Source organism: Suncus etruscus, chromosome 5 (genome assembly GCF_024139225.1).
Source record: "Suncus etruscus isolate mSunEtr1 chromosome 5, mSunEtr1.pri.cur, whole genome shotgun sequence".
NCBI lineage: Eukaryota > Metazoa > Chordata > Mammalia > Eulipotyphla > Soricidae > Suncus > Suncus etruscus.
Window position 1 is genome coordinate 100,726,217 of NC_064852.1, and position 25,246 is coordinate 100,751,462.

A 25,246-nucleotide genomic window follows, 5' to 3' on the forward strand; every position below is an offset into this window, starting at 1 on the left:
CTCTTTAGTAAAAGAAAAATCCATGGAACTAGAATGTTTTACACTTACTTGCAAGTTGATACTCAGGATTATTCTAGAAATATGAATTTGATGTTCATATTTTATGAGGCTACTTCCCTTTGAACCAATGTAAGTTTCTACACAAATGTGTACTCAATCTATAAGTGAGTCTTTCACTGTTTTCTTTTTAAGTCAGTCACTTGATACCAAAGTCATAAATTAATGTTTTTGATACACATTTATGTCAAAGCTTCAGAACTCTTACCCTAGTTGTCATTGTGTCAGTTAAATGGCTTATCCTCTTCTACTGATAAATGTTTTAAAGATACTATTCAACATTTATTAAACTTCTCTATAGTTATTTTAAACATATTTCTTATACTATAACAGTAGTCATTTCAGAGTAAATTTTGGCTAAAAAAATTCAGCATTTTTCTTTCCTATTTTCTTCTAAAAATTTATTAACCATTGTGAAATTTTGTAAGAAATTTTGGTTTGTCAATGTTTCATTTCCCTGGAATTGTAATATGCTTTTCTAAAATGTTGTGTAAACTGTGGAGAACTGAAAGGCACTTAGAATTTTTGCACATTCAGTGCTCATATTAGAACCATAGGAAAGTATTCATTTGTTTATATGACTGTATATATTGAAGCACAGTAAATGCTAAACCATCTTTTTATTGTTATGTAAATTCTATTGTATTTTTTTTTAGGTCTTTACTGGTATCTTTGCAGCTGAAATGGTTTTAAAACTAATTGCCATGGATCCATATGAGTATTTCCAAGTAGGATGGAATATTTTTGACAGCATTATTGTGACTTTAAGCTTAGTAGAGCTTTTTCTATCAAATGTAGAAGGATTGTCAGTTCTGCGATCATTTAGACTGGTAACTATAAATCAATTGTACAATTATAGTCTGTAAAGTAGCATTTCTTTTATTTTTGCATTATGATTTAAGTAGTGATAGCAAGTAAAAGAATGTGTATTCACTAAAAATGTTCTTAAATAATAGAAAAACATGAATATTTTAATTTTTACCTAGCTTTATCATTATGTCACTATGAAATAATAATGCAATTATCAAAAACTAAAATTAGATGAATTTTCTGTTTTAAGTGGAAGCATATCTCTGGCCTTAATAAAAAAAAACTTCTATGGTAATCCTAAGTTAAAACTATAGTTTCTTCAGAATGAGTATGATATTAGATTATGGCAGTTATGAGAAAATCACAAAAAATTGAGATCAGATGAAAATGGAAGACAGAAATATCAACTTTAGCTATACACAAAGACAATATTTTAGAATTTAAAATTTGGAACAGTACTTAATGATAAAAACATTTGAGAACAATATTATTATCATTAATATTAAGCTTTGTGTTTACTTTTAGCTCCGAGTTTTCAAATTGGCAAAATCCTGGCCAACACTGAACATGCTGATAAAAATTATTGGTAACTCAGTAGGGGCTCTGGGAAACCTCACCTTGGTGTTGGCCATTATTGTCTTCATTTTTGCTGTGGTGGGCATGCAGCTCTTTGGTAAGAGCTACAAGGAATGTGTCTGCAAGATCAATGAAGATTGTGTGCTCCCACGCTGGCACATGAATGACTTCTTTCACTCCTTCCTGATTGTGTTTCGTGTGCTGTGTGGAGAGTGGATAGAGACCATGTGGGACTGTATGGAAGTTGCCAGTCAAGGCATGTGCCTCATTGTTTATATGATGGTCATGGTCATTGGAAACCTGGTGGTATGTAATCAGATATTCAGTCTTTAAAATACTTCATAAAAACATTTTATGTTTATTTTTTACAATTTTAGGCTTAGGAATAAAGCCATAATAATGTAATATTGATAATTTGATATAGGGAAGAACAGAAACAAATAAAATATTATTTTCTTAATTTCTTTAAATTTCCACTATACAATTCTTAGATAACTCATATATGTATTTTACAACGTAACCCTCTATTTTCATGGAGTAATTCTTACTTTTTTTCTCATTTTGACAATTATCTTAAGAATTAAATCTGGGGAGATGGTTTTGTAGTAGTTGCTTATCTTTTTTTTTTTAATTTTTTTCTCTTTATTTGAATATCTTGATTACATAAATGATTGTGATAAGGTTTCAGTCATATAAAGATCACCCCTCTTCACCAGTGCAACATTCCCACCACCAAAGTCCCAAATCTCCCTCCATCCCACCCCACCCCCACCTGTACTCCAGACAGGCTTTCCAGTTCCCTCATTCATTCACTTGATTATGGTAGTTCTCAGTGTAGTTATTTCTATAACTGTGCTCACCACTCTTTGTGGTGAGCTTCATGGAGTGAGCTGGTGTTCCAGCTCTCCTCTAATTGTCTCTGAGGATTGTTACAAAAATGACTTATCTTACCTGTGGCCATCCCAGGTTTCAATCCTGGTACCTGATATTATGCCTCATGCCCTACTAGGAATGTACCCTGAGGTTAGAGCCAATAGTAAGCCCTGATTATCATCAAGTATGGCTCAAAAACAAAACAAAAGAAAAATGTAGTTTCAAATCTCCTATTTCTGTTGAAATATGAATTTAGACTTGTACATATAATTAGCTAATTTTATAACAAAAAAATAAGTTGCAGGGGCCGGAGAGATAGCACAGCGGTAGGGCTTTTGCATTGCAAGCGCTGATCCAGGATAAACGTTCGAATCCCAGTGTCACATATGGTCCCCCCATCCTCTACCATGCCTACCAGGAGCTATTTCTGAGCAAAGAGCCAGGAGTAACCCCCTGAGCTCAACTGATGTGGCCCAAAAACAAACAAACAAAAGAAGTTGTAATGAACAAGACAAATGAATTAACCAGTTAGTCTTGTATGAATCGACTAGTCTTACACATATAAAATTAGCATCTATAACAAGGATCAATGTCATGCAGCCCAATTTTGTTTAACTCTACAACCTAAAAAAAGGTTTTAACATTTAAAATAAAATATTAAAATTAAATTTATAAAGAATTTTTAGGATATGTAATTAATATGAAATATAAATTTTAGTTACTATAAGTACATTTTTTTCAAATGTGGCATGACATTTATTTACCTATTGGTTATGGTGGTTTTACTTTATAAATAGGGCAGATCTTACTAGTTGCTAGTAGATTGTCTCTACAAGAACTAAACTAAATGTTGACAACTTTTAAGTTTATCAGCAGGAGAGAAATTGGGATAAGCTGTAGTTCTCTGACTCACTTTAATTTTCTTTTTTTTTTTTTTTTTTTGGTTTTTGGGCCACACCCGGCGGTGCTCAGGGGTTACTCCTGGCTGTCTGCTCAGAAATAGCTCCTGGCAGGCACAGGGACCATATGGGACACCGGGATTCGAACCAACCACCTTTTGGTCCTGGATCGGCTGCTTGCAAGGCAAACGCCGCTGTGCTATCTCTCCGGGCCCTCACTTTAATTTTCAAAGCCAACATGTTGACTTGATTTCATTACTCTGCTTGTCTTCAGAATTTTTTTATCATATATTCCGGGAAATTGATATAATAAAAACTGTATAGTTTATATCACTCCTTTTCATAGCTTTAAAAAGAATATACTGATATTTTTTATCTTTGTAATATCCACACCAAAAATAATTTAGAGTATAGATCAGAAAAATACATTTACCAAAGTACTTATTAGAGTCATCTGCTTAGGCCTTTAAATGACTAGACATATATATACAGAGAAAGTCATGGAATGCAAAATTTGAACACTTACTGTGCAAAATACAGACATGAGTTAGAATTGTATAATTATTGGGGCCGGCGAGGTGGCGCTAAAGGTAAGGTGTCTGCCTTGCAAGCACTAGCCAAGGAAGGATCACAGTTCGATCCCCTGGCGTCCCATATGGTCCCCCCAAGCCAGGGGCAATCTCTGAGCGTTTAGCCAGGAGTAACCCCTGAGCATCAAACGGGTGTGGCTCGAAAAACCAAAAAAAAGGAAAAAAGGAATTGTATAATTATTGACTTCTCCAGCTGTAGTAATGAATTTTCTACTTTTATATAGGTTCATCAATCCTTACTTCCAATATGAAATTTAATGCACATTCTCTAATTGGTCTCCTTATAAGTGTAATTTTTGTATTCAACAACTCTCATATTTGGACTTACTCATATATTTATGCACAGGAAATATTAGTAAAGCTGGAAAAAATAGGCTTTTGCAAATTAAAAATTGGAAAAGTCTAATACTTGCTTTAAGTAGGGAGACAATATAATAGGCCCTTGATTTCTTGTAAAAATTCCTAGTAAGTTATATGCATGTGCAACATATATTTATAGTAAAATAAATATATTGTTAGTTACTTTATCAACTATAATATAAAAGAAATAAGTTGTTTCATGATTATTGATTCATCAAAATTATTTTTTACAAATTTTATTTATTACTTTATCCATCAGTTTTATCCTAAACCAAAGATATTGAAACAGAAAGTTTTCTTTGGTTTGATTTTGGTTTGGCTTTGGATGTATGACATCTGGCACTGCTCAAGGCTTACTCCTGGATCTGCTAAGGGATCACTCCTGACAGGAATCAGAGATCACAATGGGGATCCAGGAATCAAACCCAGGTTGCACCACATGCAAGGAAAGTTTCTTGCTGTCTACTACTCTCTCTCTAGACCTAGTGATAGAATTTTCTAATCTTAGCTTTTTTTCTTACATCTTTGAGAACTTGTTTAGGTCTAACAAATTTCAGACATTAATCCCTTTTTCTTAGTCCAGTCTACTATTGTCTCTTTGGATATGAAATACAGGACTTGATTCATGTAAATATTTTCAGGGAATGGTACTTTAATTACCTTTCTTTTTCCTATATAAAATGATTAAATTATGTTTGAATATAAGTTTCATATTCTCAGCCCTTCACAGAAATTTTCTTTTATTCAGGGATAGATGTTGACATGACTTCTTTTAGAATCCCTTCATGAACACATGATAATTGTCAATGTTGCTACCCAATTACAATGTCATTATATTATTTAAATTAGGTTTAATGAAAAGATCCCTTTCTGTGTCTTGAAAATTTCATTAAGTTTAAGATGAAACAATACTTGAATATAATATTTTATTCCATAATATCTCTGATGCCATAGGTTCCCTTTTTTGCAACAAGTGGCATTTGTTTTTAGAAAATATAACCACACATTTGGCTCATATTACCTCAGCACAGTAGACACTAGTCATAATTTTATCTTGTACTTGTGTAGAAGAAATTAATATTTATTATAGACTAATGTTAAGATTATTTTAAAGACCATAAAAAAATTTAACCAAATAGTTTTGCTATCGAAGTAAACTTAGAAACGACATCATGAGCATGGTGAGAGTATTCTTTTTTGCTCTTCATATTGCTTCATGGGTACAGATGACCTCTGCTCTGCAGTATTAAAGGGACATTAGGGATGGAGAGATAATGTGCCTTCTTATCTATGCATATTAATTAATAGTGTTTATATATTTCTTAAAAGTATGCCTTTTTTTAACCCATTTCTCCATTCCCCATTTCCATCCTTTTATATAGGTGCTGAACCTATTTCTGGCTTTACTATTGAGTTCTTTTAGTTCAGACAATCTTACAGCACTTGATGAAGACACTGATGCAAACAACCTCCAGATTGCAGTGGCCAGAATAAAAAAAGGAATAAGTTATTTAAAACAAAGTTCACGTGAATTTATTCTAAAGGCATTTTCCAACAAGTCAAAGATTTCCAAAGATATAAAAGCAGCAAAAGATCGAAACACTGTGAAGGAAAACTCTATCTCTAATCGCACACTTGCTGAAATGAACAAAGAGCACAATTTTTATAAAGAAAATGATAAAATGAGTGGCTTTGAAAGCAGCATGGATAAATATCTTATGGAAGAAAGTGACTGTCAATCATTTATTCATAATCCCAACCTCACAGTCACAGTACCCATCGCTCCTGGAGAATCAGATCTGGAAAATATAAATACTGAGGAACTTAGCAGTGACTATGATAGCGATTACAGCAAAGGGGTAAGATAGTTTTATATACTTTGTATTATTTATGTGGCATGACATGAATCAAAATTTCAGATTTTTGCTATCATGAAGTCTCAAAATTCATACTGATGAGTATGTTTTGTTACTGTGAGTTTACAACAAGTTCCCTAAAGGTTTATTTGGTAAGGTCATACTTACTGATTTGTTATTGAACTGATGCTATTCACTCTATTTGAAAGCACCTGATCTATTTCCTTCTTCCCTTCCTCCTCTTTGTGGCTAGCCATAAAGCCAGTCTTTTTCCATAGCATGTGTTTGTTAGTGTCCCTTTTCTTTATTTTTTTTTCATTTAAACACCTAGATTACAGAGCTGTTCATGATTGAGTTTCAGTCTTACAATGTGCATTACCTTTCACCTATAAATGTTGCCCTCCACCAATGTCCCTGTTTCCCTCCCCTCCTCCCCCTTTCTGCCTCTGGGACCGACATTTTGCTCCTCTTTCTCTTCCTCTCTTCCTTTTTACGCTTTTTAGACACTGTGGTTTACAATATTGTTAATGAATGGATGCCATGCATATCACTTTATCACCATCCAACACCCAGTTGTTGGATGGAGTGATCAGTTTCAATTATCATTGTCTCAGTGGTCCCTTCTCTTCCTGACTGCACATCTCCACTATTTGTAGTGAGCTTCCTAACATGGACAGGTTCTCCTAGCCCTTTTCTCTAGTATCTTCTGGATATTATTACCACACATTTATCCATGAATGAATGTTATTTATGTTTCTTTTCTTCACCTTAGCCTTTGCCCTCCCTATTCATGGCTGCACCATCCCAAGTGGAGTCTCAACTATTGTCTCTGCCTCCATTTTATATTTTCCTCATCAACATATGTAAATAATTTTACTCAGGTTTCGCCCAATAAAGTCGCACTTTGGAAGCATTTTTGCTTTCTAAATTACCAATTTTAGGTAAGCTTTTACAGATAAGCATGGTCAGCTTTGACCAGATGGCTCTAATATTTATCTCATACCACTATGCTTGTATAATTTTCTTTGAGCAATAGTTACGTTACTCACTACTTGTGTAACTTTGCTTGGGGTTTCCTTCTTTGATAAAAAATCATATATATATATATATATATATATATATATATATATTTGTGTATATATGCATACATATCCTGTAAGATAGAATAATTTTGTGTCCAGTGATAGTCCTTTCACTCAAGAATTGGATGAATTCAGCCTTGTAAAATGCTTAGGACAATATTCAATTGTTCAAAAGTGGTAGTTCTTATATAAATGCTGGTTTTCTCTAAATAGATAATTATCTGTCTATATTTTGAACCCCATGTAATTACATGTTTTTATGGAGTTATAATATGGTATAGTAGTTTTTTAAATGATACCATGGTTCTTTGAAAGCAAGAACCCTTTAATTAAAATTTTCATAGCTACCCCTTTCCAGCACATGCAGCATATGTTTTATTAATATGGTATACAATTTTTGCTAATGAGAAATATAATAACCTTAAGTGAGTTTTATGATAATCATTTTATAGCTTTTCTTTAAATTTTGAAGTATTCATAAATACATGTATATTTCCTTTAGATAACATTTGAAAGTATTTTTATAGGCATCTTATCAAATGCCTTTTGTTTACTCCTATATTAAGACATATACTTATAATGAATTTTTGGAATAAGAATATACAACCTATGGTGTCAGTAAGACAGTACATCAGGTAAACACTTACCTGCACATGTCTTATGTGCAGCACCACATATGATCACACATATTAGAAGTAATTCTTAAACAGGAGCCAAGAGTAAGCCCTCAGCAGTATTGGATGTAAACATCAAACAGTAAACAAGAAAATACAAATCTGTATGTGTGTACTGACAATATAGAACCAATACATTTTGAGGCATAATGATCATCATGTACTTATTAACTTAAGTGAAGAGATAAGTATAAATAAGTTATAAATATATAGATATATTTATTTCTAATAAATTAGTCATTCCTTCAAGATGACAATGTAAAGGAAAATAATATTAATTTTGGTCTTTTAAAATTTTACATGGAAGAAATTTACTTCCAAAATTTTAAAGGTTTTATTATTTGATGTTGATGGTAGAAATTAGATACTACCAATCCCTCTTTAAGGAATATTTGTCAGTATTAGTCTCATATAAAAATAGAAATTGATTTAACTGACATTGTTTTACCACCAGAATGAGAGTTTTAAAATCTCATTGACTGACAAAATGAATTTGAGATTCTAGGAGCTAAGGTGGTTCTCAGGGCTTGCTCCTTGATTTGTTCTCAGGTGTATGAGGTACCAGGAATATTACCTGGATCAGTCAAATGCAAGGCAAGAATCCTATTTATTGTGCTAGACCCTATGGCACTTGGACATTTGGCAGACTTCACCAAACACTTATGTATCTTTATGATGGATAATGACAGGTTATTCTGAAGATGTGGTCGGGAACACAGAGGTGACAATGAGTGGTAATTGGCTATCTGGGCCGAAGAGTTCAATGACCATTTATTGGGACACACCTGCAATATTAGGGGACTCTTGGTTAGGGAACCTAATCCCCTTGCTATAGAATTTGGGACCTTGTACATGTAAGGCATGAGTACCTGATCCTACCAAACAATTTTGCTTCTTAATATGTAATAGGTATTAATTTCTAGTACTTTGTCCTTGCACAAAACTTTGTTTAATCTTAAATGGATCTCCTTATATGTTGGCATAAGTCTTATAAATTAAATTACATTTTAAGATTATCATATAGGTCTTCCTACTTCCTACTTACTGCCGGATAGTAAGAGAAAAGGGATTTTATTGCCGGTTAAAAAGCTATTTCAACATGGGCTATGGTAAAATATCAGTCTTATAATTCACAGATCATTCCCATTCTAACTCAGTTTTCTATTTATCATTTAGGAGAGAAAACACAAATTTCATTATTGGTAAATACAGTTATTCTCTTTTGACTGGGCAAGTTTCTGAATAGTTTTACATACTCCATAGCATCAAAAATAATAGTATATGTTATAATGACCAATAGTCTTTTATACTCTGTAGAATATTTAGTTATTTCTACTATTTATAAAGTTACCCTACCATGGTCTTTAGACCCTTCTCAGAAAGTATGCATGAAAATGCTCTTAAAATTGTGTTGGTGGTAGTGAGGTACAGTAATTTTAACATCAAATAATAAACATTTACAATTTTGTAACCATGTTACCTAAACATTAATGATGATAGAAATAGAAAAAATATAGGAAGATAAGCTAATCTAACTTATTTTCCTGGTATACATTTAAAAATATGGTCCAAGGTAAAGTGAAGATATCTCAGAGTAAAATATGATAACTGGAGAGTAATTCAACAAAATGTTGGGTAAAAATACCTTAAATAATAGTGAAACTATTATCGGACCATGAGAGGAAATAAGTATATTTTAGTTGAAAGTGATATCAGTTGAATTAATAAGAATACTGAATATTAGGGCTTGAGAGGGAGTATAAATAGAGGTTTGGTGCTTGCCTTGCACATTGTAGATACTGGTTCCATATGTTTCCCTGAACATCACCAACAGTAATCCCTGAGCAGAACTGGATGTAGCCAACAAAACAAAATTATACAAAAAGAATACCAAAAGTTGCCTCACAAGCTTTGCCATAAGGGAAAGACTTTCATGCTTTCTAAACTAAAATGATTTAGGAATAATGTTCAGTTCTTTTTGTTCCTTTGTTTAAAGGTCATTTTTATACATAAAGGAGGAGATTGAATTTCTGTGTATTTCTTATGAAACAGGAGTATATTTTGGGACAAACGGGATAAAGGTCTTAAGATCATGATGCCATCTGGCTTCCTGGTTGAAGAAATATTTTTTGTTCACTGTTCCTAAAAATGAACTTGTGACAAAATTTACAGTCCTGGCTCATTTTCAAGGAATGGAAACGCATTGTATTTGTAGAAAGCATGGGGATATCAAAGTGAATTTCTCTTTGTTGTTCTACAAAAGAGTTGTGACATATTTACTGTTTCTGCAAAGCAATTCCTGCAAAACAGAGTGCAAAAATGTTAGTATTTTTGTTGATTCCAATTTATCAATGTGAGGTAATTCTTTAGAGACACATTTTTAGTACATATAAGCAATCAATAGAATATAGCACTTCTCTTTACACAGTGTCTTGGAATCCGGGAAGTTATGATGATATAACAGGATGTTTCCTAGATGCCAAGACACTGCCCACAGTGAGTTCACTTAAGACTACCCAGCAAATGACTCATTAGAAGATTCTTGCACTGCTACTCAGAATAATTACATAAATTTTGTTTCCTCTCTGAGTCAGTCTTCTGGGCCAGGTAAATTTCTCAAAGGGCTGTACTTCATATTTGTATACTGGAGGCTGGGGTAGATAACTGGCAAAAAAAAATGGACCTATAAGTACTACCTAGAGTCACCTCAAAACTTGGAACCATAAGAAGTCTCTGAGCAGTGCTGGATATGAGGATAAAATAAAAACAAAATAAAAAACCAATCCAAAACAAAACAAACAATCAAAAAAACCTGTTAGCCCCCTCCAGAAGCATATTAGAGTCTGGTATGCACATAATAATATTCAGAGTTTGCTACACAACTTTTTGACGTTCATTATGAAACTTTTCTTTTTTGTGAGTCTCAAATGATACATGAAATGTTCCATTCTTTCAATTAATACTTGTTGCGATCTAAATGTTCCAGACCCTGTACAGGGTTGCTTGGCTGAAATATATTTATTTAGCTTCAATTATATAGTCTCAGACCCCTGCCAAAAAATGAAAAGTTGGAAAAAATGGGGACATTTAAGCTAAGTATTTATCTTCAAAGCATTGTGCAAACTGCAGGAGAGAGTGTATTTTTATGAACTTTAATTTTCAAAAATGTATTTAAAAGGGTGTTTGTTTTGTGGCATAAACTCAATAGCTTTTAGAGAGGATCCTTTTCTCTCAGGATCTGGTCTCAAGAATTCTTTACTGATCTTTTTAAAAACATTAACAAGTCAAGACAAACTAAGTTCACAATGTTTTTGTTTTCTCATCAGAGCTAAACATTTTGTGTTAAAGGTAGCTTATGAAGGTCTGAAGAGATGTTACTGTTGGTAGGGGACTTGAATTGCATTCAGTCTGCCCAGATTTGATCTCCACCATCCTTTTTGGTCCCCAAGCACTACCAAGAGTGATTTTTTTTTTTTGAGCCCATAGCCAGAAGTAACCCCTGAGCATCACCAGGTGTGACCCAAAAACCATTAAAAAGTACCTCATTAATAGTTCTTATTTCTTTCTCTCAGGCTAAATGTAAATTTTTAGTTTTACTAAGTTTTTTTCTGTGTTTTTTTTATTTGTTTTTAATGTGCAAGTTCTATAGAAATAGCTAAGTCCCTGGAGCCAAGAACAAGGAAACCTCCAATTTTTACTTGACCAAACTTTGTACTTTTAAGATTATCACTTCAAACATATTTATGTTAAAATTATGTTCCATAAAGAGACAAAGTCCATATATAATGCCTCATCACTTTGGTTATCATGAGTTTATTTTCTATAAATCACTACTATATGTGTACTTGCCTCACACTGAAAAATCTGCCTATTACCTTGTGTCATACTGGACTCAGAAAGAAAAGTGAATATATTGAAAATTTATAGGAGAGTATTTTTGACAACTCCTAAACCTGTTAAAGAAAGGGTAAAAAGGAGTTCAAAGACTCTCTGATAATGTAACAGGCATCTCTAGTACTGAGATGTGACCCTTTGAGTAGTTAGAACTATATCAATATGAAAGCACATGAAGGGAGGTGACACTTGAACCAGACCTTAATAATAGTGAAAGTAGTACATTGGAGAAGGAAATTCCAGGCAAAGGAAAAATTTTATTATTTCCCCCCCTGATCATTCATTCATTTACCTATCCATCCATTCATCTAACCAATATTCAATATGAAAAGCAATCATCTTTGGAGAGAATTAAATCTACTTACTTGCTATAAAATGCAATTTCTTTTATCACTTAATGAAAAGATTATTTATTTAAAGACAAGGTTAAATATTTTATGGCATTTTACTATATGATTTTTAATGTTTTTAATTATGTAGTTCTGGGTAAATTTTGTTTAAATATTTTAATAAGTATTATTTTTCTCAATGTGGCAGGTGAAGGCAATTAGAATTTTCTCAATATTACATTATATAAAACGTCTTTTTCCAAAATGCATTTGATTTGAAAAAAAAAAACAATTTATTTTTAAAAACATTACCATAGAATTTTAGACAATTCCAGTTTTGCAAATTGGGTCCAAACTATTTTAAAATCTTCCATCTTTACTGTATTTGTCTATATTTAAAAATAAAATTTAAGTATGACATTCAAATCAGTGTGGCTTATTCTTTATCGTTTTAAAAGTTGAAAAACTGGGGTCGGGCGGTGGCGCTAGAGGTAAGATGCCTGCCTTGCCTTGGACAGACTGCAGTTCGATCCCCCGGCGTCCCATATGGTCCCCCAAGCCAGGAGCAACTTCTGAGCGCATAGCCAGGAGTAACCCCTGAGCGTCAACGGGTGTGACCTAAAAACAAAAACAAAAAAATAAAGTTGAAAAACTACCTTTCCTTCAATCCTGTTTAAAAAACAAATTAGGGGCCGGAGAGATAGCATGGAGGTAAGGCGTTTGCCTTTCATGCAGGAGGTCATTGGTTCGAATCCCGGCGTCCCATATGGTCCCCCGTGCCTGCCAGGAGCAATTTCTGAGCCTGGAGCCAGGAATAACCCCTGAGCACTGCCGGGTGTGACCCAAAAACCACACACACACACAAAATTAAATATAATTGAATCAAGAAACGCTAAGTTGGGGCTGGAGAGATAGCATGGAGGTAAGGCGTTTGCCTTTCATGCAAGAGGTCATCGGTTCGAATCCCAGCGTCCCATATGGTCCCCCGTGCCTGCCAGGAGCAATTTCTGAGCATGGAGCCAGGAGTAACCCCTGAGCACTGCCGGGAGTGACCCAAAAACCACAAAAAAAAAAAAAAAAAAAAAAAAGAAACGCTAAGTTTAGCATATTTTTTAATTTTATATTTTTCTTGTTTGAATTTTCAATCATTTATTTTAAAATGTAACTGATGAAGAACAGAAAGTATTCTAAAACCTGCATTAGCACATTAGTATTTAAAATGTATCTCCTAATAACAGTCATAGCTTTTTAACTGATAATTTTTAAGTCAGTATTGTATGAAAATTACAATGATGCAAATACTGGTTTGTACTTATCATACTACATAAAAATATATAACAAGTTCCACTTACAGGTTTTTTACTTTAAAGATGTTAATCTGTTAGCTAAATTGTTTGATTATGCTACATTTCTAAACTTCAGTACCTAACCTTTTTCTCACAGGGGTAAAAACAAACTGGACCAATAAAGGATGCAACTCTATTCTTATAACCAGACAGAGACATAAGTGACTGCTTTTAAACAGGTTACCTTAAAAAAATCATACATATATGATATTTTTTCAGTGTTATGCATGCTGTTCAACTACAAAATCTTTTTGCCTGACTCATTGTAAAAAAGTAAAACATGCAATTGTTTCATAGATGAATTGACATCATTACATGTAATTTCATCATCTGTGATTCTCTTGATGACTCCTTTTATCTATATCTCATGTTCTTAAATGATTGTATGTGCACGAGATCTATAGTTTCTTATTGGGTAGATGAGAAAAATAAAATATAGAATAATAGAGAAGCTGATGAAGCAGTATTTAATTTAAAATCCTCTCTGATTTCTCCAACTGTAATCAGTATATTTCAATAGCACATTACATTGTCACTTTTATTGCTATAATAGTATAACTAATGTTTTCACTTCAGCAGCAACAGAAACAAAAATGGTGATTAATACATGTTTTAACTGAGCTATAGTTGTAAATATTTCCTAATGTATGCATTTATCAAAATGCAGCTTTTTTGTATACTATGTTTATGTCATTTATATCTCAATAAAACTAAAAATACAGTCCTGTTTAAATTCGGGGTAGTAAAACTTTATTAGGAATTTTTATAAGAGAAATATTTCAGACATAAACACAATGAATGTCTCAGCACAGGAAAGGACCAAATCTATTAGCAGGTTAGGGTATTAGACTCATACTATTAGGTCACTTCCCTAGTACACATTTAACATTTTGGGGATGGCCAGTGTTCAACTCATAGGGCAAACTTCAAATGAGTACATTTCAAAAAGATATTAAGCACAGTGATTACTGGAGATTTGTACATTAATTTTAATATAGCTTGTTAAATCACTGAGCTCTAGTAATTTAACTCCAATAATTTATTGGGTGGGGGTTCAGAATTCATGTCAATGAGAATCTTAAAATAAAAATAAAAGGGGCCAGAGAGATAGCACAGTGGCGTTTGCTTTGCAAACAGCTGATCCAGGACCTAAGGTGGTTGGTTCGTCCCATATGGTCCCCCCCACTTCCTGTCTGGGGCTATTTCTGAGCAGATAGCCAGGAGTAACCCCTGAGCACCACCGAGTGTGGCCCCAAAACAAAAAGTAAATAAAAATAAAATGAGAATCTTTCCTTTTTTTATAATCCAGTTTATAATTTAAACTTTATCTCTCATTGTGGAACATTTTACTATTGTTTTATATTATGAAATAATAAAAGTCAATCTGAAATTATTGTGCCCTAACAATAATAATGCTAAAACATATTTTGTTGTGTCTTACTTGAAATTTATTTTAAAGACAAAAGACATTTAAAAAATAGAAAGAACTTTTTGATTTTTAAATTATTCTTACTAATTTTTACCAAACTGTTGCTTTAAATCATAAAGTGTATATTGAAGTCATTATCTTTTGTTTTTGTTTTTGTTTTTTTTTGTTTTGTTTTTGGGTCACACCGGCAGTGATCAGGGGTTACTCCTGGCTCTATGCTCAGAAATCGCTCCTGGAAGGCACGGGGGACCATATGGGACGCCGGGATTTGAACCACGGACCTTCTGCATGAAAGGCAAACGCCTTACCTCCATGCTATCTCTCCGGCCCCTGAAGTCATTATCTTGATTATAAAACACTATATTTTATTTGTGAAAAATGACTAGAAATATGACACTTTCATTTGGCAGAAATTGGCTGCAAATGATTAGTTTTATGTGTATCTATCTTAATTTTATGTTTATTTGCAATTTTGCATTCCTTGAATTTATTCTTTCTGTTTGAATTTTTCTGTCAAACATTTGCTTCCTAATAGCCACATTCCTCATTTGAAAGACAAGTTGAAATTATTTAAATGTATACATAGTGCATTTTATCATTTAGATTATTTTAATTATAAATACAATTCATGAGCTTGAAATTTACAATCTATAATACACCTCACTTTTTACATTGCTTGCCTGTATTCCAATCCTACACTATTGCAAGGTTCTAGTGGATCTCATTAATATAACTTTTTATATTTCTTTCAAATATTTTAAGACTTTCTGATTTAACCCATTGTATTTTAGCTATTTAAATAGCCTCTGAAAGCAGCAGATTTGTGTGAAAACCCTTAAACATCCTTGACTGTTTTACATTTTAAGAACTCATTGATGAATACAGATTGGTTTGGGGTTAAAAATAAACTTTAAGATGACAATGTAAGAGATAATGTGAAATCTCTACCTAGTTCAATTTTCTAATATGGCAAAACGTTTCCATATGTTTCCTGGTTTGTTTTTATATTTAAAATATATTTATTCACATACTTTATGATGTTAATAAATAGGAAATGCTCTGAGTAGAAATTCTGAGAAAATTAAGAACACACTAATCACTATGTTTTGAATTTCACTGTGATGGCTAAGAAATTATTAGATTTTTATTAAGAACTCACTGATTGGGGCCAGAGCAGTGGCACTAGAGGTAAGGCATCTGCCTTGCAAGCTCTAGCCCAGAACGGACCAAGGTTTGATCCCCCGGCATCCCATATGGTCCCTCCAAGCCAGGAGTGATTTCTGAGTGCATAGCCAGGAGTAACCCCTGAGAGTCAATGGGTGTGGCCCAAAACAAAACAAAACAAAAAATAAATAAATAAATAAAACAAAAAAGAACTCACTGGTTGCTTTATTTTTAATTTCCTTGTGATGTCTAAGAAATCGCTTCATTTTATCTCTAATATCTAATATAATATAGGATACTGACTCTGTGACTCTGTGATTGAAGTTAATAAAATAAATTTTTATAAAATAAGTTTTCATAAAATGAATTTTATAGGTAGAAGTTAAGAGTTAAGCTTCTGAATAAGTACTATTTTTCCAAAATAAACTCTAGTAGCGATTAATAAAGAGTATTAGGAAAAAGAAGCTTATTTTTTAAACTAATATTTAAAAATTCTGGAGTTTAACTGCCCATAGACATAACAAGAGCAAAATTATTGTAAGTAGTAAATAAATATAATTTTCTATCATAGTAAATAGAAGTAAAATTAAAATGTTATTGTAATTTTCAGGGATAAATATATCAAGAGTATTTAATTTTTTGAACATTTTTAGTTTTTAATTTGTTGAGGTATTATGAATTACAGTTAGTCATGATTGAGTTTCAGGCGTACAATATTCCAACACCAATTCCTTCACCAGTAGACATTTTCCTCAGGAGTACTTTTTTTTTTTTTTTTTTTGGTTTTTGGGTCATACCAGTGGCGCTCAGGGGTTAGTCTTGTCTCTGCACTCAGAAGTTGCTCCTGGCAGGCACAGAAGATTATATGGGATGCCGGGATTCGAACCACCATCTGTTCTAATCAGCTGCGTGCAAGGTAAACGCTCTACCACTGTGCAATCTCTTTGGCCCCAGGAGTACTTTTAAACATAGGAAATAACTTTTAAAAATAATCTTATGAGAGACCAAAATTTCACAGATACTATAAAAGGATTGGATGGAATTTTTAGGAATGAGAGAAAGCTAAACCAAATAAACTAAATGCAATTACACTGAAGATGGAAAATAACAAATGGTAATTTCAGAAGAGATAACCAGTTTTTATAAGGCTATAAAAAGATAGTCTGTTTTTAAACACAAGGTAAAAAAAAAAGAGATAAAAGTCAATCTCCTAATAATTATAAGGCATATTGATGCACATTTTAGTTCTAAAGCAGAAAAGAATGTTTAAAATTTAATTCATTCCTGGGGCCAGATTGGTGGCGCAAGCAGTAAGGTGTTTGCCTTGCACATGCTAATATAGGACAGACTGCGGTTTGATCCCTGAGGGTCCCATATGGTCCCCCAAGCCAGGAGCAATTTCTGAGTACGTATCCAGGAGTAACTCCTAAGCATCATCGGGTGTGGCCCACCCCCCCCCAAAAAAAAAGAAAGAAAGAAAGGAAGAATTTAATTCATCCAAATAGGACAAAATTGGAAAGAATGGCATATCTGCACACAGCACTCTACCTATCTTTGGAAATCCACTAATTTAAAAGTCTTTCCATTCTTTCTTCTGAATGTTAGTTATCATTTTGCTCTCAAATTATCAAGGCCATCATTATTTTTATCATTATAAATAGGATGTAAAATTAAAAGGTGGGGCCATCCTTGCACAGTTTGACCAGAGTTCAATACTTGTTCCCCAATTATGAGGATTTACTCTTGAATGGAGCCAATAATAAGCCAAAGATCAGCCACTAAAGCTCTAAAACAAACAAAAGAAAACAGAGAAAAATTAAAGATATATGATACTGATTTGGAGAATTTATTGATGACTGATATTAATTTTAAACATATTTCTCAAATACTGGTTATACATTGGAACCTATTTTATCCTATAATTCCCTTAACTATTCTGTTCACGTGCCCATCCTTTCTTTTTGATTTTTCTCTGCCAACTTTCTTGTTCTCCTGCATGTTCTTTAATAATTTAGTGAAATAACTATTTTTGTTTCATTCTAAAAATGTCTTATGTTGTGTGAAGCAAATAAATTCTTTTTTTTTTTTTTTTTTAGTTTTTCGGGCCACACCTTTTAGATTCTCAGGGGTTACTCCTGGCTACGCGCTCAGAAATTGCCCCTGGCTTGGAGGGACCATATGGGACGCCGGGGGATCGAACCGTGGTCCTTTCCTTGGCTAGCGCTTGCAAGGCAGACACCTTACCTCTAGCGCCACCTCGCCGGCCCCGCAAATAAATTCTTAATACAATTTTAAATGTAGCATTTCTTGGGATCAGCCGATGTAGTACAGCAGGCACTGTCCTTTCCCTGCATTGACAGACCTGGGTTTGATCCAAAACATCCCACATGGCCCCCCAACCCTACCTTACTAGAAGTGCTCTCTGAACTCAGACCAGGAGTAGACCCTAAGCACCCCTGGGTGTGTGCCCACCTCCAAGAAAACAAACGAAAATAAGTAAATAATATTTCTTGTATGTTTTCAAAACCATTCATGCATATTAGATGCATGTTGTTGAATTAAATCTACATTTTGAACAAGGTTTTTAAATGTTCATATATGTTGACTGGCTTTCTCTTTTTGAATGCTAAATTATCAGGTTACTGGAAAATTCAACTACATAGCTATCAAAACAAAAAAGACAAGTTAGTAATGACCACCCTCTGTACTAGCATGATTTAAAATGTGAATAAGTAGCTTGGGAAAATTTTGAATTCAATTTATGTGTAATTTTGAATATGGCATCTGTATTTTACAGTCTGTATGCATATTCAGTGTTTAGAAAATGTTTTCAAAATAAGAACTATGAAACATAAAGGATCCCTTCATAAATTTTTATCCAACCAGACCAGTGTTCAGTGGATGTGGTAGGTCCTGAAATATAGGTACCTAGGGTACTCCAGCAATGCTCTAGGGCCTACAGGAATATATTGGTGGTACTTAGCATATCATGTGGTGCCAGAAATTAAACTATAGAGTCAGCTGCATGTGAGGTATGTACCTGTTAACCTATATATTCTCTCTGGCTCTTAGAGGATTTCTTTTGATCATATTTTCAGTTATCAAAGTCTTTTTATACAGATACATAACTTTTATGAAATTAATTACTTTGTTTCTTTTGAGTTCTGGATCACTCAGAGGTACTCAGGGCTTACTCCTATCTTTTTACTCAAGATCACTTCTGGCGGGAGTTAGAGAACCATATGTGGTACCAGGAATTGAACCTAGGTGGCCAAAACCAGCATTCTATCTGCAGTGCTATCTCTTTAGACCTAGCTACGAAGTTTATAATCAAAATTAAGAATGTTACAACTTATATTAGTGTTTTCTTACTACATATTGAAAAATACAGAAAAATTAATTTCTCATCATTCTATACTTATCAATCAGGGCAGAAAATAAAATTCTTCTGTTTTTCATTAAAGATTAAATTAATCTTGGATAATTCATTTCAAAATCAATATTTTCAAAAGTACCTATATAATTATATTATTTAATAAAAAGACAAATGCTAACTATGACATACCATTTCTAATATGAGTTTACCTTTCTGTCTCTGTTTAAACATTTAAATTTTTAGTTTCATGTAGGCTACCAAAGATAAAAATGATTTTTATTGATAAACAAAGAAGTTAAATTCAAAAAGCCTATTTCAAGGCTGGAGAGAAAGTATGGTATTAAGGTTCTTGTCTTACATTCAGTTGACTGAGACTTGATATGTGATATATCAGATAGCCTCCCACTTAGAACTTCTAGGAGTGATCCCTAACACAAAGCCAGGAATAAGTCATGAGCAGCATTGTATGTGGCACAAAAGCCAAAACAAGGAAACACGAAAGCATATTTCAATTTGATTAAGAACAAAATCCACATGAAAATTATAAAAATTATATTTCAAAATAGCTTGTATACTAAAATGCTTATTTCTCTGTTTTTAGTATTCTATAATTACTATTTACTTTCCAAAAAGTCTGGAAGATAACTCAATGGGCTGAGTACTTGCATTTTATGCAGGAGCCCTAGGTTTAATGCTGGGAATGTTCCATGAGTGCAGTCAATAGCCTCAGAGCACTGCTAAGCATGACCCTCTCAAAACCAAAAAATTAACAAATAACAGAACCCCTCCTCAATTTTATTAGAAAGGATACTACATAACAAACGACTTACTTTATAAAAAAAAAAAATCATGAAATTATATAATGAGGACCAGAGCCGTGGCGCAGTGATAGGGTGTTTGCCTTGCTGACACTGACCTAGGACAGACAATGGTTTGGTCCCCCAAGCCAAGAGCTATATCTGAGCGCAGAACCCGGAGTAACCCCTGAGCTTCACTGGGTGTGGCCCAAAAACAAACAAAAAAATTATATAATATGGTACAAATGCTTAACATCTTTTCAGCCTTCTAAGAATAAATGAAGGCTAAATACTTAAATCTAGCAATGCCCACTTTAAAATAAAATGAATATTCCTTAAAGAGCAAACTCATATATGATATTAGCTTTTCTATTTAAAGGCATACTTTTTGGAAACTGTTAACAAAACTATTTTACTCCGTATTGTGATGATTTTTTCCAGGAAAATACTGTTTATAAACTAATATATTCTAAAAGATTCAATATTTGATTTGTGGTTAAAATATGATAATGTTGGGCCCGGAGAGATAGCACAGCGGCGTTTGCCTTGCAAGCAGCCGATGCAGGACCAAAGGTGGTTGGTTCGAATCCCGGTGTCCCATATGGTCCCCCGTGCCTGCCAGGAGCTATTTCTGAGCAGACAGCCAGGAGTAACCCCTGAGCAATGCCGGGTGTGGCCCAAAAACAAATTTAAAAAAATATGATAATGTTAACATATTATAACATCTTCTAGTGATAAATAATAGTCAATACTATTATTTGTATTGCATATAAGCAAATGTTTTAATTTAATTGTTAAAATCTTGCCATGAAGCTTATTTTAAATGGTTTCAATGACAAAATATGCTCAATAAGAGAAAGTATTTTGTTGCTTACAAATTAATCTGTCAAAAAATATTTTCTGTTGGGGCCGGAGAGATAGTATGGAGGTAAGGCATTTGCCTTGCATGCAGAAGAACAGTGGTTCAAATCCCGGCATCCCATATGGTCACCCTGCCTGCCAGGAGTGATTTCTGAGCGTGAAGCAGGAGTAACCCCTGAGCGCTGCCGGGTGACCCAAAAACAAAACAAAACAGAACAAAAAACTTTTTTGTTTTTTAATACACTTTCAAACAGTGAATAACCAAATATTGATTTGGAAGATTAATTTAGTTGAATTTAGTCAAATTCAGTATTTGGGATATTAGAAACATTAAAACATTTCTTAATTTTGAATATTTTGATTAATATCAAGGGCATGTTTTGTGTATGTTTATTTCCACTGTTTTGTTTCAAGAATTCAGGTTAATAATTCTTTCTTTCAGGACTAATGTCTTAGTTCCCTTTTCATAAAATCTTAATCTTACTAATTCATTATTCTCACTGGGAGATGAGACATTGTGAGTAGTGGATCTGGAGGGACTCTGAGACAGTGTTGTAGGGATTTATTTTTTGGTGATTGGTGTGGTGTTGGAATATTGCATAATCGAAACTCTACCACTTATAGTATTGTAAAATTGTGAATCATGGTGACTAAAAATGTATCAAAAATGAACAAAATTTGCTTTAATATAAGACTAAAATAAATAAATAAAATGAATATATTTTTAAAAATAAATGAATTAAAGTCAACAAGTAATTGCAGTCTTTCAATTGTCATTTTACAAATTAGTGTTTTGGGTCATTGACACAATAAAATATATGACTAATTATAAGATTTTTCCTTCTTTACTGAAGTCATGTATATTTTCAAGCTTTAAATCTTACAACATTTATTCTACTTTATGATCTATTTCTTGAGTTTAATTTAATTTGCTTCAAATGACCTGCTTTTAAAATGAAAATAATATTCTTAGAGTCCATCACTGAGAGTATAAAATACTTTGATCTAGTGTTAATAATTCCCTTTGCCATTATATTGGAAGAATTAATTTAATATGGTATTCATAATTTAATACCATTATAAAAATTTGTGCTTAGGTGATACCTAAATACAATATTGTACCAATGCTATCTATATGGAGGTAGATTTCTTTATGATAATAAAGTTGAAAATATAATGCCACCATTAACTACATCCTCTGTAAATACTAGAATTAAAGATTGGACCTATACTATTTATGTAAATTAGTAGACTGATGAAATAACTACAATGAGTATGCCCTTATTTTTAGCATTTGCACTTGTTTATTCTTAAAATTAAGTTGTAATACTTGGTTTTTAGATTTATGTGTTATTTAGCAAATGAAAACAAAAATTGACCTTTTCGATTGATGTTTTGCTTTACTCCTTATAAAATAATAGTAGGAAAATTACCAAAGTTTGCTACAATTGCTGTATGTATTTTTTCAAAACTATTCTGTGTGTGTGAAAATATTGTGTGTTACCATAAAGGTCTGCTTAAAAAAGTTTGTCATATGATCAATTATTTGATTATAATGACAGTAAGTTCATTCTTCTCATGACGCCATATTTAATTTTATTGAATCTTTGTTTCAGAGTTTGCATGTGGTGCTCACTTCAGTAGCCACTATCTCAACATTATAAATAATACTTTAGTCTTTTCTACTACATCCTAAAAGTTAATGGCTAAAATAGTTCATGTTAAATGAGACAATTGCTATGGTCATTGACATTTTGACTATGAGACAATATTTGACTTTTAGGCCTTCTATCTATATCATCCTGCTGCTTATTCTTAAGTCTAAGACAAAATGAAAGAAATACATTTAAATTTTATTTTACACTGTTTTTCAAAGTCTTTCTACCAGCCATCAAATCTGCTCTTAATTATTAATCATTGACATCTTGCCACCTATAGAACTATGAAGATCTTGGCTATACCAAAATAATATATCATGATATTTACATATTTAATGGAAAAATGTGTTAAGTACTTTGCTAATAGCATTATTTAATTAACGATATCACTTTATGCTAATTTTGATTAAATGATTTCTTGTGAGCATAATGTGATTAAATGTGCTGATTTTTCAACAGAATGTGTAGATAGAATGAAGAGCATATACATCCATTGTCAGGTTAATTGACCTCAATGTGTATGTTTGTGTTTTCTATGGTCATCATACAGTGAGTCTCTTTTCATTACACCGCATGATTCTTATTTTAAATATTATTAAATCCAAGATTTGAATAAACACTAAATGAACTATTTGGTGGGGTGGTGACTTTCTTTATAGAGACCCAACCGATCAAGTTCTTCTGAATGCAGCACAGTTGATAATCCTCAACCAGGAGAAGAGGAAGCTGAGGCTGAACCTGTCAATCCAGATGAGCCAGAGGCCTGTTTTACAGATGGTAAGAGAAAAAAAAGTGACAATATTTGGCATGTATCTTCTTGTTGTTTGGATTTTTCCTTAAAACCTAATGCTTTAAAAATAAATAAATAAAACCTAATGCTTTCCATTGCTGTTCAGCAAAAAGACCTTTTGTTCCTGAATTGGCCATGATTCCATATCTAAGAGAAAGATGCTAGAGCTTTCCTTGTCTTAGCTTCCACACTTACAACAGTAATTTGCAATGCCAGTGTGTGATATTGTAAAGTTTACTGTTGTAGAATGTGTTTATATTTTAATCTAGATCGCTAATTCTTGTGCCCAATTCTATAGCATCACTAAACTATGAACCATTAAGATAAATTCTATTGTCCTCATCAGAAGTTGAACCTACTCATTAACTCTCAGAAAACCATGACACTATTCTCCAGTCAGTTTCAAAATTCACCCTTCCCTTGGCATCGCAGTCTGTCATGTACTTTTGTGCTTCTTTTACATCTCTGATAGTTCTGAATTTTGTATATGAACTTTAAACAGTTTTAAAAAAAACTTTAATGTGATTTTTCCGTATCATCTAATGTAAAATCACCCCACGTGCCATATCTCTCCAATTCCAGGTGAACAAATCTGATTCAGGGTCATGCATAAAATAATCCAAAAAAGGCTGAGGATGAAATACATGTAGTCTGGCAGTCTTTTACCTTGTGTGGAGAGCAAGCTGCCTGTCAGAACTGCCATTTTTATTGAGTACAGAGATTACCCCTGGGTGGGGCAATAAGGAAAGATAGGTCAGGCTATCCTGAGCCACTCCCACCCAGGTTTACAAGTTAGACAATTCTCTGTTTTGGCGTAAATCCAAATTGTAAACAAGCACACAAAGGAACCAGGGATGATCTTTGTTTTAGGTAAAATAAGGTGTAACCTAACAACTTCCCCTTCTTTGTTCAAAATATTGAGAGGGGTACATAAATTCTGTTCTATTAATAGTTCTCTGCCCCTTCTTGTTCAAAATATTGAGAGGGGTACATAAATGCTGTTCTATTAATAGTTCTCTGCCTGCGGCAGGAACTCCAAATCAGAAATTACAGAAGTGGTTGTTATTTTGAATAGGCACAGTTAAAGTTGCTGTAATAGCATCATAGCATCAAAGTTTAAACTATACATCATTCTCAAAAAATCAGCTTTTTCCATATCTTTGTCTTATACACCTCACAAAGCTTTTTTTTTTTTTTTTTTTTTTTTTTTAGTTTTTGGGTCACACCCGGCAGAACTCAGGGGGTTCCTCTTGGCTCTACGCAAAGAAATCGCTCCTGGCAAGCTCGGGGGACCATATGGGATGCCGTCCTTTTGCATGCAAGGCAAACGCCTTACCTCCATGCTATTTCTCCGGCCCCTCAAAAAACTTTTTCATAGTCTTATCTGAACATAACATTAGAACCTTTCTGCATATAACACCAAATTATAAAATTATTACATTCTTACAGCAAGCAATATAAGTTCAGAACCTCCGAGTTCCTTTTTATAAACTTCATTAAACAAAATTTGAAGATATATATGGTTTTGAAAATAAGTTTGCTAAAACATTCTTATAATGATCACTGTATAAAGAGTCTATAGCATCCAAGTTCCATCTCCATCTACTACTGTGGACAAAAACATTAGAATATTTTTGCAGACATAATTTTGAGACTAGGTTGATAAGTAATAAACACATCAAACTTTTAGAAAACTTTCATTAGGATAGCTGAGAACCATTACAATTCTAACAACATTATGATTTCCCCGGAACTGTGCAAACTAATATTAAATCACTAAAGTTAGATACAAAATTTTCTGTTTGCAATGGGCATAGAACAAAAC

General features: G+C 33.1%; 1 protein-coding gene and 1 long non-coding RNA gene across 2 annotated transcripts in view; one reads left to right on the plus strand and one right to left on the minus strand.

Moving 5' to 3' along the window:
• The window catches only part of SCN9A (sodium voltage-gated channel alpha subunit 9), a 183,234-nt gene that overhangs the window by 104,551 nt on the left and 53,437 nt on the right, over window positions 1-25,246 (plus strand). Inside the window, exons 15-18 of the mRNA XM_049773376.1 lie at window positions 714-887; window positions 1,393-1,749; window positions 5,548-6,024; window positions 23,291-23,408. Of these exons, the coding sequence (XP_049629333.1) occupies window positions 714-887; window positions 1,393-1,749; window positions 5,548-6,024; window positions 23,291-23,408 (1,126 nt within the window). The remainder of the gene's footprint in view (window positions 1-713; window positions 888-1,392; window positions 1,750-5,547; window positions 6,025-23,290; window positions 23,409-25,246) is intronic.
• The window catches only part of LOC126009171 (uncharacterized), a 111,045-nt gene continuing 108,882 nt past the window's right edge, over window positions 23,084-25,246 (minus strand). Inside the window, exon 3 of the long non-coding RNA XR_007495884.1 lies at window positions 23,084-23,394. This is a non-coding gene — a long non-coding RNA (uncharacterized LOC126009171). The remainder of the gene's footprint in view (window positions 23,395-25,246) is intronic.